This window comes from Ciona intestinalis, unplaced genomic scaffold (assembly GCF_000224145.3).
Source record: "Ciona intestinalis unplaced genomic scaffold, KH HT000258.1, whole genome shotgun sequence".
Classification (NCBI taxonomy): domain Eukaryota; kingdom Metazoa; phylum Chordata; class Ascidiacea; order Phlebobranchia; family Cionidae; genus Ciona; species Ciona intestinalis.
In genome coordinates, this window is record NW_004190579.1 from 1 (window position 1) to 13,518 (window position 13,518).

The 13,518-nt window shown below is 35.4% G+C and overlaps 1 protein-coding gene across 2 annotated transcripts; it reads left to right on the forward strand.

Moving 5' to 3' along the window:
• The first annotated feature begins 483 nt into the window (after window positions 1-483).
• LOC101243057 (microtubule-associated serine/threonine-protein kinase 2-like) lies at window positions 484-13,507 on the forward strand. 2 transcript variants are annotated; one of them, XM_009859569.3, is made up of 11 exons: window positions 484-660; window positions 738-778; window positions 5,835-5,917; window positions 6,213-6,418; window positions 8,499-8,598; window positions 10,494-10,642; window positions 10,915-11,094; window positions 11,312-11,410; window positions 11,592-11,714; window positions 12,639-12,766; window positions 13,376-13,507. In XM_009859569.3, exons 1-11 carry the CDS (start codon window positions 568-570, stop codon window positions 13,488-13,490), a joined length of 1,317 nt encoding a protein of 438 aa, XP_009857871.2. In that variant the 5' UTR covers window positions 484-567; the 3' UTR covers window positions 13,491-13,507. The 2 variants fall into 2 exon arrangements, with proteins under 2 accessions (XP_009857871.2, XP_026695218.1); XM_026839417.1 differs by lacking the exons at window positions 484-660; window positions 738-778 and adding an exon at window positions 4,042-5,436.
• The last annotated feature ends 11 nt before the right edge of the window (window positions 13,508-13,518 follow it).

Consider the following 13,518-nt stretch of genomic DNA (forward strand, 5'->3'; position numbering starts at 1 on the left):
AATTTCTATGTAAGTAGGTCGGTCATAATTTGCCGAGCATTACATTAGCGCCAAACCGCTGCTTTGCCGGTTGTTCTAAAATAGTCGTGCTCTGCATACGGTCATTTGTCGATGTTAGTAATTGCATGCAATACCACAGCACTATCATATCAACTACAATTGTTTTCCCTTCGTTGTACATTATACGGTTACCCTAAAATATTTCAACCCGTTGCGTTTTGCATTCGGGACAACCGCAATAACTCATTAATAGTAGTAATACACACGTAAGTGAAAGTTGCCACGTATGTCAAATCTACACATGGTCCAAATAAATCGCCTAAAGAGACATAAGTCACATGATTAAACGACACAGGAGTCGAACCGTAACCGAAAGTTGCCGTTTTGCATTGGGGCAACCTTACGAACCTATTAATACACATATTCTTACATAAGCAATCCTTGGCCCTTGGTACCAGTTTAAACTGGTTTGAACCTGAATTCTCAAGTATCGTCACCATAAAAACCCATGCAGGTAAATTCCAAAGCGCCCGCCGGGATTCAATCTTCTCCAGCCTTGACGCCCACATGTCGAACTCAAACTCGGGTGAGACGAGCAACCTTGTGCGCATGCGCAACAAACTGCTCGGCAATTCCGACCCCTCCCTTAATTCAAGCTTCGTAAGTATATACTCCGTATTTCGATTTTACGTCAAAACCAAAATTCGATTTTTAATCTCCCTTTTTCTCTTTTATAGAAAGAACTGAACATATCAAGACGAAACAGCGTCACGCCATCGTAAGTGAAACTTTTTTTATACAAACTTATCGATTTTCTATCTCGATCTCCGCATACACTTATAATAGCAGACGTGGCATGGTTATACATTATCCTATGCCTATATCAAGTCTACACGAAAATGTAGGGGCAACTCAAAAGGGTTTTGGACTTAATTTATGAGAAACTGTATAAAGTTAAAAGTGTATTCCCAAGTTTTTCAATTCAGTTTGATCTGCAAAACTTGTTTTTAAAAACATCTGCATGCTTCACTTAAAACTAGCCCAAGCGTGAAACACATCATCTCTCTAGCTCCACTGTGCGGTAGGATAGCTTTACTTTAAATGTCAGTTCTAGGTCACAGTTGTTGTTAACGCTTTAATTAAAAGGTCGCTTAGTTCGATCTGACGAAGTATAAGCTGTTCTATGCGGTGCGCAGTGGCGCCGCCTGTTCGATGTTTTTCAGTACACCTTGACTCGTTAGGTGTCGCGCGAATTTGCATTTTCTTGTTGTAACCTAGAGCTTAAGTACTGTAGCTGTAGGCTATTAGAATAGCTAGCTGGCTTATTTACGTCGACGGTTTATTCTGTTACCTGGTTGATCCTGCCAGTGGCGATATGCTTGTCTCAACGGTTAAACCAAACGCGAATATATCATACACTATGTGGGTGAGGTCCAGCAGTAAGCACTGGGATTTATGCTAGAAATAGCCCATTATCTTATTTTACTTAATACGAGCCCGCGCTGTAAGTCAGGCGTAGTTATTCCGAAATTTACATTGAAATCTAACCGGGAGATGGCGCTGGGTAGCTCTTTTCATTCTTGCGATACATAGAAAAAATCAATCGCCCGTCAATCGATCGCAGGTATTGAACACCTGTTTACGGCGATCAATATAATCCATCAGCATGGGAAATCGGGGCAGACGTGTCTCTGTCATTACGCGACCGGGTAGCCGGGTTCTGGGCCATACAGACCAACGTACCACCGAGCTTTCAGTTATAAATGAAAGTCGGTCGAAACAGACAGCAGGCAGTAACTATTTTAATACCAGTTCGTGTGTCAGCGCCAGGTTTTTCATTCACGGCAATGAAAATTAGGTTTGTTCCCGGGTACAGAGCAACGTAAGCCGAGCTTGAATTTATAACATGAAATAAGTCGTAAAAATAACAGGAGTAAGGAAGTAACAGTTTCAATAACATACTGCCTGTTTCAAAGGTTTTTTTCCTCAGTAAAGTTTACGGTCCAGATGCTGTGGTGTTTTCATTTGAATAAAAAATTAACTCAGCTCCCAAGTTTGTATTTGCTACAGTAAAAGTTTATGCTTGTGCGAGTGTGTTTGTTTGCCCTGAATGTACTTGTTTTACTTGCACAGTGTAGCTGTAATGCAACAGTTAACTTTTAGTGTCAGCAGTCTGCATGAATTTAGAAATCTTTGGCATCTGGTATTTCTAATAAAGCATATGGCTAGAAATTGTTTCTGCTAAAATGAAAATTATTGATAAATCTATTTTCGGTTTCCTAAATGACGTTCCAATTTTCGTAGTATTTTATTTTTACCTAAAACCTGTTAGATTTTCGAATATACGGTACCTTTTATTCATCGTATTACAGCACAGGAAAATGTTACAGTCCTTCTTGAATATTGTAAACGCCTGCTTATCAGGAAACGGTATAGATTTTCGGTTAGCAAGCGAAAACACTTGCGAATTTCGCATATAAAAAATATATTACGCTGTGAAATACAGCGTGTGTCAGTTGTGTTGAACGGTATTTTGAATCCGGTGTTACGCCTCGACAACGTGCACGAAGTAGAGTATATTTGTAGGGTGTGTAATACAATTCATTAAACCTGACAGTAAGCCTATACAGGATATTTATTTATATCTATAGCCTTTTCTATTCCATATGGGTGAGGTCGTTGTCAGTGACCTAAAATTTAGACCAGATGTATAAATATGAAAAATATCAGAACAGTGCACTGTGCACAGTGTGACTTTTCGAACATTCTGTATGATAGCAATGTTTTGGTGTAGTAGACCAACGTCTCTACTAACTTTTTTGTATACTAGAGTCTAGATTCCAACTCTTACCCATTGAATATGTTTCTATGCCTTTGTAAACCTACTTGGGAATTTAATCGTCAACCAAGTTCAGCTATAAGGAAACGCTTCAACGAAACGTTTTCAATTTGCCTCTGTTTCACGGGCGAACGATATTCAAACGCTACCGTACAACCCATATAGAAGTATATACGTCATCGCATTCGCCCGGCCAGGATATAATTTTACTCATAACTGGATTTCGCCGACTTTACGTTTTCTTGATCATTATATTCCCAAAGTTATCTCGTCGGATGGCATAAGAACTAACGTTTTTTATCCGGTACAGCTATTTCCAATGTTTCCATGTAATTTTATTAAACATCCGTGTTATAACGACTTTCGTTGGTCCGCCATGCCACGATAAAACGGTTACATTCATTTATACGTTTCTGTTCGTTGCAAAATTTTGTTTATTTTCTCGAAATCCACAAAGCACTCCCATGTTCTTTTCGTCCGTGACGTTGTCCATGACGTACATCCTATTTCATTTTCCGAAAAATTGCCTCCCGCACACCCATTGACGTCATAATGAAATCGAGATTACATCACATTACATCACAGTAAAACCGTTTCCCAACTTCTAAACTCCTTCGCGGAAGAAATAAGGTTAATTTTATATGACTGTATGTTAATTTTTCAGTGCCGAATTTATCCTAAGAAGAAAACAAGTTTAACTGCACAAAACGATATAATATTCTATGCTTTCAAAATTTTCTTAAGAATTCGGCCTTAAACGTACGTTATGATGAAAAAAAATCAGTCTCAATGCCTATGACTGTATATTAATTTTATGTTGGCGAATTTACAGTAAGAATTTGACCTTTCGCGTTTAGGTTTGCAGCCAAGTGCATTCTAGCCAACCCCGCGCCGCATCCTTTCTATTAAAAAGCATTATAATGAAACCGCACGCGCCTTGCTTATTAAGGTAATAACGTTTATAGGATTACAATGTGGAATTGCTACTTTGTAATTCGTTTTAGCCTGTTCGTTACAAGGGCGGCCGCTGAATAATTAATTACCTTTTTATCGTACCAGCACGCACCCGTGTGAACCGTGAATGTAACAATGCGTTTAAACACGTTGATTAGGTTGCATGCCACATTGTGAAATTTGTACCTACCTTTAAAAATAGTAGGAAATACCTAATAAAAGATTAATAGTATTTTAATATCGTGTGTGCGTGTGTTGTGTGATCGTAGCAGTTAGTTTTACAACGCATTTAAACACGTTGGGAAGACTGCTAGTCCTACGGAAATTTTCTCTCTCTTTAGAAATAGTTAGCAATAAAAAATATGTGTCTTAGCGTGTTGATTGGTGTGTCTGTGTTTTGCTGTCTTTTTGGACGTTGAAATACTGGTCTACGTTTTTATCGTTATATTCACGCGCAGCCTTTTCTTGCCCCTCCCTCGCCATGGGAACTGAGGCAAATAGGAAATCAATCGACCGATTGAACTGTGTTTTCAATCGAATCACTTTTAGAAAGTCACGTTGTTGTTGTGTACCAAGCCATACAACACCCGTGTCCGCCTGTGTGCCTTCGAATGTCTAAAGCACACAGTTAAACACTCATAACCAATATTGACTGCCAAGGTTTACAAGCGAGTGTAAATTTACGAAGTCTGCTGCTGCGTGTTTCTTGACTGTATAAAGGAATTTCGTATTCAGCTTAATTGGAATAAAAACATGTTTAAAAGATTCGTAGAAAGTGCACCAAAATTTGCTGCGTGTTTAACTGTATAAAGAGAGTTTCGTAGTCAGTTTGATTGATATAAAGCGCTTAAAAGATATGATATAAGTTCACCAAATACCGGTGTGAACTAGAACAGACTGGTCAAAACTGTTAACACCATTACCAGCCCGTGTTCCCACCCTCTAAAAAGGCTGTACTACTATCCCCTTTAGTTTGTTGTTTTGTTTATCTATTCAAGTCGCTATTCCCGTTTCCCCTCAGCGGTTGGTGACGTTTTCATTACCGTTTCATTTAACTCAAATCTTTAGTAACTAACGCTATAACGAACAATAGAACCTTCCGCGGTCGCCTGTGTGACATCATAAACGGGCCACTCGATATCGGCGAATAACAAAAAAACGCGACGCACGCGAGTCCAGTAGGATTAAATTAGTTGCCCTTCTTTTACTGTATAGTGATTTAACACGACAGGGCAAGAGTGGCGTGGTAAAAATAGCTAGCCTCGTGCCAAGGAATGATGATAGGCCAGGCACTACAGGTTTACTGTTTAAATAACCTTTTAACAGTTCAGAATTTCCTGTCTTTATAAATCAGTGTTTCTGTCGCTTTTAGTTCCTAACTGGTGGTAGAAGTTTAAGTTTATGTAATATAATGCTAGTTTCTGCAATGGTGTAAGAGTAGTGTTTAGCTGTTTCCACCTCTGTTCACAAAAAATGTGGTCTGAAAGTCACCTATGTGGCTGCATCTTATACAAGATACTGATGTCAATACGTCTATAGTAACAGTGCACATTCACTATGAAGTATAAACTGGTCAAGTTTCTGCACCTTAATATTGCCAAATTGCCCCAATCTGATGTGCTTGATGTACCAGATGGCCACTTGTAAGTCTTGAGCATAATTTCCTCCATTAGCTTAAGTGTACCTAAACGAAAACCTAACTATAGTAGTAGTCTGGTACTAGTTCTTAGGTAAGGCTGGATTTAAGCAGAGTATTTAAATGCCACTCAAATAGCACTAGGCCTAATGCATAATTTTGTAGCTTAGTTGCTTTGGACACCATGTGGTTCATTTTCATATAAATTTCTGACTTTTTTATTGTTATCTTATGTTATATGTTTTACGTAGTTTTCATATTTTGACATTTTTCGATCGTTCTGGGTTTATCTGCAAATGTTGTCAGATTTTAACAATTTTTTTAGTTGTGTAGCACTGCTATAGAAGGTGTGAAAGCCAACACTCATTTAAGTTGCACCATACGCTTCACACCTATATTTTACAGGCCAAGAAATAGTTCAGGACGTCGGAATACGATTCTTATCGCATCCCCTACACGTCCCCATTCACCAGGCCTGCTCCCACAAGGTACAGTTGCTCATACATATTTAAATTCCAATTCCAGCTTAAATTAAACGCAGTGTAGGCCTGCATACTCTCCAACAAATACATTGCTGACTTTTTTTCAACCCAGAAGTGAGCCAATCAATGCTTTTTTTAACCCTAAAACAGTCATTTAAAACGAAACATAGAAAAACTTCATTTATACAGCATTTTCAATATTCTCAATCCCAGGAGTCAGAAGCAGTATTTCACTTAGTAGTATTTCACACATTAGTATTTCAAACCCTCCAACAAATACATGACACTTTTTTTAACCCAGGAGTCAGTAGTCCGATGGACAGTCCCCGCAATCTCTCCCCAAACAACCAACCTTCCCATTTCTCATTCGCGCCTTCGTACGTCAAACCCCGGCCCTTCGTAGCCACCATGGATGGTAGAAGATGGTCGGTAGCTTCACTGCCATCTAGTGGTTACGGGACCAACACACCGTCATCTGTGCTATCTTCCTCTGCTTGTTCTTCTCAGGTAACTTATCGTTTTTTAATATTCAAAATTTAAAAAACGTTCTAAAAGAACCATTTTTTTTAAATATCGAAGTTTGAAAAACTTATGTAAATACTATTTATTGTATAGCCTACTCTTTTCTGGTACTCTTTCTTACATTTCATCATTTGGTTAAAATGATCTGGACTGTACATTTTGAGATTCAATCACGTTTTGCAGTTTTTTTGTAAAATATTTATTTAGTTTTTTGACAGATTTCGATTTTGCTTAACAGACATCAATTCACAATATGCATTACAGTAATAGTATTAGGAGTTTCATTAAGCTGAGATTGCAATGCAATGATTTGTTTGTTATTTCCCAGTAGGTTAGTTCTACCAATAAATCATACCACACTTTGTATTTACTATTGCACTCAATTAAACTTAGTTTTTCACATACTGTCATAGCATTATAAGCTATAGGGAAAAATTTACTATTGCAGTCAGTTAAACTTATGTTTTCAACTACTGTTTTAACATTAGGGTAAACATACTTAGAACATATTTGAACCCCATGACCTTTTGCACTGTGGCAGTATAGCCTTTTAACACAACATCATTACACTGTAATGCAATCAGATTAAGTAGAGGATTTTCCTTAAGCATCTAAAATCTAAATCCTTGTGTGATTCTCTACTTAGCACTGCAAGTAGTCCTATACTGTAACACTGCAATTAAAATTCACTTAGCTTAATAAAGTATATGCCAGTCATTCTGCCCTATTGTATATTGTGTGAACATACCAAATCAAGTACTGGTAAAATAAATGACAAATTTTTTCAGTATTAATAAAATATTTGTAATAACGTGTTCCGGGATATAATTTGTTAAACTTATAATTTGGTTGGAAAACTTGGATTAGAGGCTGGTTTTAAAAACTTGTGTCAAAGTTTTAGTTAAATAGCTGGTATTTATGCTTTGTCTATCATTTCATTTGGCCATTTAAACTTGTGTTGGGCAATATTTTTAACATTTATACATAGAGTATGTTTCAGTTAACTGTTTGCATTGCATAAACATGCAGTATTTATAGCAAGCAGTATAAGTGTTTCACAATCCTTCAAACAGTTTATCATGTATGTTGCTTCATTAATATATTGGAAACACTGTTTTGTAGCCTAATATTCAACCTATTATTGCAGGTGACCTTTGCTTGTGTAAATACTAAACTATACTTAATTTGCATCTTGTTTAGTTAATGGCGTCAGTAGTTTGTTCCCTTCATGCAAATCAATAAGTAACATATACATAACTTAGCATACCGTGCTGTATTATGTTGCATTATATGCACCAGGAATGCACTACTGGGATAATCATAAACAACTAATCAATCAATTTAAATTGGTCAAATTGCTTATATTATGTTTCATGTAAAAACACTTATTTGGTAATGAAATACGGCGGGCTATTATGTGACTTTTCACACAGTCAGTAGGTAAATTCACTCACATGTATAAAGTATATAACAATTGTTTCATTACCGCAGCATGCCTTGTGTTTTTTTAAAGTTTTCTACATGCTACAATTTGGAAACGTTGTGTGGCTTATAAATGCAAATGCCACAGAACTATGTAGATAGTAGATACCACAAAATAGAATCTAAATACAAATGGCAAATTTTATCAGACCATATGTAGTTCTATGTACCATTTTTCCTATGATTTTAGTAAAAATTATTATTATGTATATAAGCATATTTAAAGTTCGTAGTTTTAAATAGGTTATTGCATGTAAACTAATTTGCTTTTTACTGTTAATGTTAATGTATCCCTAAAGGGCAATGACGTGCTATAAATTCAAGTTACCAACCTTAATTTAGTGAGCCAATGGTGAATATAGTGGCCTATAAACCCATAAAAATTCAAATAATAAACACAGAAACAATCAAAACTTTAAAAACACATAAATTGAAATAACAAACACAAAAACATTCAAAATCATTAAATAAAAACCCAATGCTTCTTAGTTCTTAAAGGATTGTTGAATTGTTAAACAGAGTGACTTATGAACACATATACACCTTCAAAACCATTAAATAACAAATGTATTACTTGTAACAGGACCGGCTTCACCAGTTACCCTCCCAGCCCACCGATGATCAACTCACCTACTTGTCTCGTCACTTCTGTTCCAATGAAAGCATCAATGAAGATGACATTGGTAAGGTGTTTTAATATTATATTTAGAAAATAGTGGACTTTTTGCCAATTAACAGTTAGCTGTCTACTGTGTAAGAGTGAAGTGTTCTGGTATAAATTATTATACAACTAAGAATTTAACAATTAACAGTGTTTTTAACATTCTACAACACTTATAGTGAAGATACGATTGTATAATTTTGTAAATACTCTTTGTTTACTACTGAATGAAAACATGGTTCATACCCTTCTATATTATAAATGCAATGTTTATTGTAATGCAGTACTTTAAGAATAGGGGTCTATTGGACCTATGAAATTATACAAAGTTTTTTTAAATTCTTAGGGTTCAAGGCCGTAATAGCTTTCATATTTAAATTTATCATTGTGTATTATGATTCCATCAAGCATTTTAAAAATCACAAAGGGTTTGGGAATAGCACAAAGGATTAAAAACCACTGTTGTAATAGAAGGAATATTGAATAGCTTTTAACAATACCAGTTAATTCTCTGTTTGCTATTTTTTGTTTAATATATAGTAGGGTGGGGTAAAATGGAACACCTTTTCATTCTATTTTCCCGTCTCATTTGGTAGTAAACAAAGAACATTCAAAAAAATTATAAAACCTTATCTCCACGAGTCCCATATACCGTTTTGAATCGTTTAAAACACAATCAGGATATTTTGATATTCTGTACTAAAGGTGTCCCATCTCTCCCCACCCTACTATTTGTGTATTACGATATACTTTGCATATAATGTTCTTAGCTATTAGGGCGGAACTAATTCTAGGAGACAAGAAAATTAGTAATTATTCATGATCAATATGTAGAGAAGGGTTTTGGTGCCTTTTTAAAATCAGCAATTTTGATGAATCAATATAGGTGATAGGTGTGGTAGAAAAAGCTTAAAATAAGCATATTATGTTATGGAAAAGAATGGTGTGTAGGAGTTTATACCTTTTGCAGAGCTTTCATGCACTCTAATAATTAATATATTCCCTTTATGTCCCAAAAGAATTCTTTTTGCTCCAGAACAGTTAGCATTCTTTGCTACTTGGCTTTAAATTACATTACTTGCGTATAATGTGGTGTAGGGAGGGCTTAGGCATTCCCAAATGGTTTTGCTATTTAACTATTCAATTCTGTGAATCTAACCCTGATCTGGTGCTCCTAGAGTTGGACGATTTTTGTGCAAAGAAAGGCAGAAGAATGTGGTGCCCGAAAAACGTAACAAAATAAATCAATCAGATTTTATAATATAGGATATATATTTCGCATAAATGACATCGTCAGTCTTTTATTCAAACATGACCATAAGGTTTTACTATGAGCTTGTTTTTAGCAAATCCGCCCCCACTTAACGCACTTAGAGGGATAATTTTGTTGGTTTAGTTTTCTATAGGATGTGTGTATTGTCTGTGTCTTTTGTAACTCTGTGTACCTTTGAAAGATTTGTTGTTAATATACAGTTTCTTCGTCAAAGATAGTTCATTGTTATGATTTATCGTTATTATATCAATATGACAACGAATCTCCGGTTTATCTTCACATCACTGTAAATGACCTTTTAAAATAACACTTACAATATGGTGATATAGTAGTGTGAATAAGGTGAGATACCGTTTGGCCTTTGCACATGTCTTATTCTTTGCTTTACTCATGGATGGAAAAAAGGATAATGATAACAGGCACCGTCTCCCCCTCCCTAATATACCCAAAAAATGCTTGCGTTGTATTGTTTTTTATTTCATCAAGCATTCCATAATACATTCCATAACATAGCTCTTTAAATTTATTAACTGTTTTAAAAATTTCACACACTTGAATATTTTTAAAGCATTGCTTTACCCACCTACAGGATTTGTTAGTTGTTACCCAACCAATTGTTAAATCCTGGTTTTCCACATTCACAGGGGGTTGCAGAAGCCCGTTTCGACCCCGTTCTCGTAGTTTAAGCCCCGGGCGAACCCCAGTTTCCCACGATTCCGAAGTAGTAATGATGAACAATGTATACCGAGAGAGATTCCCAAAAGCAGTGGCGCAAATGGAGGAGAAATTAAAGGTAATGAATGTAAATTGGATATCTGCGATTTTTGAATAATATTGTAAGTTCCTTTGCACATTTTTTTTTTGTTTTTCTGCAAAAATTTTTTCAATGACTTCATGAAAATACCGCCTTCTTGGAATAATTAAGATAGTTACTTTTAGTTCAAGCTTTAGTTTATGGAGTACCTATTAGGAATACAACCACTTTGACAATCTTCAGTTGTATAGTCTATACACTCGACTCTAGTGTGTCCTTTAACAAAGGTAAAAAAAGTCATTATCTTTTAGCAATTTATCGAATCAAGTTCGCAAGGTCTTCAAACCCCCGTTTCGGACGCTGCGTGGAGTTTTGTGCATCACCAAGTGGTGAAAATGGCACGCTCGTGCTTACAAATGTCGCAGGAAAATCGGATCACTGCAAGATATTTCTTCGAACTTGCTGAGAATTTGGAAAAACTGATTGAGGAGGTTAGTTCATGCTGTGGTTTAAGCTCCTTTTCAGCAATACTCTTTGTGAGTTTTAGGTATTTTAGGGAAGTTTTTTAAGCAATACTTTTTCATGCTCATGTAACTGGTTTTGTTAGTTTGTTTTATGCAATTAAGCGGTATTTATTTTATAGTGTAGATTTGACCAAAGTAAACTTCTTAAATTAATATATGAGTAAATCCTGATCATATGATTTAGGCTCATGAAAAGTCAGCAGCTGGAAGTGGGGGAATCACAAAGCTTGTGAAAAAGTTCATGATGATTGTTGCGCGACCGGCAAGACTTCTGGAGTGCCTGGTGAGCGACAAGTGTTCACTTTAAGTGTAAAGTTAAGCCCAATGTTGTCAACAGTTTTCACTTTTTTTTGTGCACAGTTTTAACATTGTTAACACTTTAAACAGTTTTTACTTTAAGCATTTTGTTTTATTCTTTTGTAAAATTGTAAACAAAAAAATTAAAATTTTAACCGTACCTGCAGGAATTTAGCCCCGAAGAATTCTACCAGTTGTTAGAATCAGCTGAATATGTTGCAAAGGAAAGTAGGGGTTGCATTGGAACTGAGATACCACAGTATATAGTACAACAGTTGGGACTTACTTCGGTGAGGTTTTGTTAAAATTTTGTTTATATTTTTTATACATTTTGTTTTATGTTTTATAACAACTTATTATAAATCTCTAATCTGATGTGTCAGGTTTTAAAAACAAAAAAACCTGGCAGCAACAATTAATATAAATTTTTGATAAGTCTTTTAAAAGTACTAGTATATCATTTGCCTGCTAGAGTAGTCCTTATTTCATCAACTTTTATTTGCAGTTTTTCAGGTTTGTGTGGTTAACATTCGGTTCTAAAATCAGATTTTAATTGATTTGTTAAAATTCCCCCATTAGTGGCCAATGCTTTAAAATTAGCGTTTAATATTTGCAGAATGGAGCGTGGTTTAGGTAAATATTTACGCAGGCGTAGGGTTGTGTGATTTATGAATGAATATACGAAACCACTTCTGATCTTTTCCTTTATGATTAGTGATTAAAATGATGGAAAATAATATAATGTCCCTTTCTCCTTCTATAAAATCATCATAATGCTTAATAAAAAAAAAAAATTTAAATTATTTCCCTGTATAATATATGGCGGTTATAAAACTATTGGTAGATAATCTAAAATCCCGGCTCCTATAATGTATCTCTGTCTTTGTATGCAGAATATAATGTAATAAAAAGGTTGGGTCTTAAATTCTGATTTCTAAACTACATCTTAATGTTGTAGGCACAATATATTGTAGGTAATGAAATGGTCAGTTTAACTTGAATTCTGGCTCTTAAATGTATCTACGTCTTTCTATGCACAATGTTTTGAAGGTATTAAAAATAGTAGCAGATACTATTAGATTAACCTCAATTCCGAACTCTCAAACTGTATGCTGGTGTCTTTCTATGCAGAGTATATTGTAAGCAATAGAAATTTGGTTGATCTTGATAAACTCAAATTCTGAATTATATAGGATTTTTACCTTTCTATGCAGAGTATATTGAAAGTTCGTTCGTCATCGAGCGATTCGGAAGAAAATGAGGAAAATTCGTGTCCACAACCACAACAAGTTACTGAAGATGATTTTATTGTCAAGAAACTCATCAGTAATGGAGCATATGGGTAAGAAGACACCAATATACTGAGATTTGACTCGATCCCACATCTTTTGGGGTGATGTGCCAATCCTGGCATAAATCTTAGGTCTGACGGTGTGTTATACTGCCCACCCCACCCACATGGAATAGAATGTGTTCTATTCTTATAGCTCTGTGGGGTATTTTGCTTTGGTGGTTTATTTAAGTAACTTATTTTTCACAGTAGTAATTGTCAGTTGTTTTATTGGGCAAGGCATTTAACAGCAATTGTTCTAACTCAGTGGTCTCTTATGAGTTTAGGAAATTGTCAGCCATACATTTACAGGAAAAAAAGAAATATTTTATCGTCATGGTATATTTAAGTGAAATATTTCTCACAGACAGAGTAGAAATTGTCATTTATTTAAAGTTTATTTAAATTATACCAACTTTTCCTTCAAATATATGTCATCCAAATTTTCCAAATAAAGTTGACATTTTTATTTCGGAAACCGGAGACAAAAATCTGGAAACTTTATCGAAATCAATGAAAATTCCTGCCAGACAAATCATTATTTCCCTATGAATAAATCTTCACCTTAGCTTCACATGTTTGCTCTATGGAAGCAAAGTCTTAAATTTTTAATTTTTTTAGCTCTGTATTCCTGGTGCGACACAAAGAAACTTCACAGCGATTCGCGCTCAAAAAGATAAATAAGCATAACCTGGCCCTGCGCAATGAAGTGCAGCAGGTAGGCATATTAATATAGCTATAGTCATCCATATGACGGCTATAAT

Bases quoted from the DNA above. Each gene is read 5' to 3' on its own strand.
- LOC101243057 (XM_009859569.3), top strand. From the start codon at position 568: ATGTCGAACTCAAACTCGGGTGAGACGAGCAACCTTGTGCGCATGCGC. The intron at 779-5,834 runs GTAAGTGAAACT...TATATTTTACAG, and splicing joins CGAAACAGCGTCACGCCATC to GCCAAGAAATAGTTCAGGAC. The intron at 6,419-8,498 runs GTAACTTATCGT...TACTTGTAACAG, and splicing joins CCTCTGCTTGTTCTTCTCAG to GACCGGCTTCACCAGTTACC.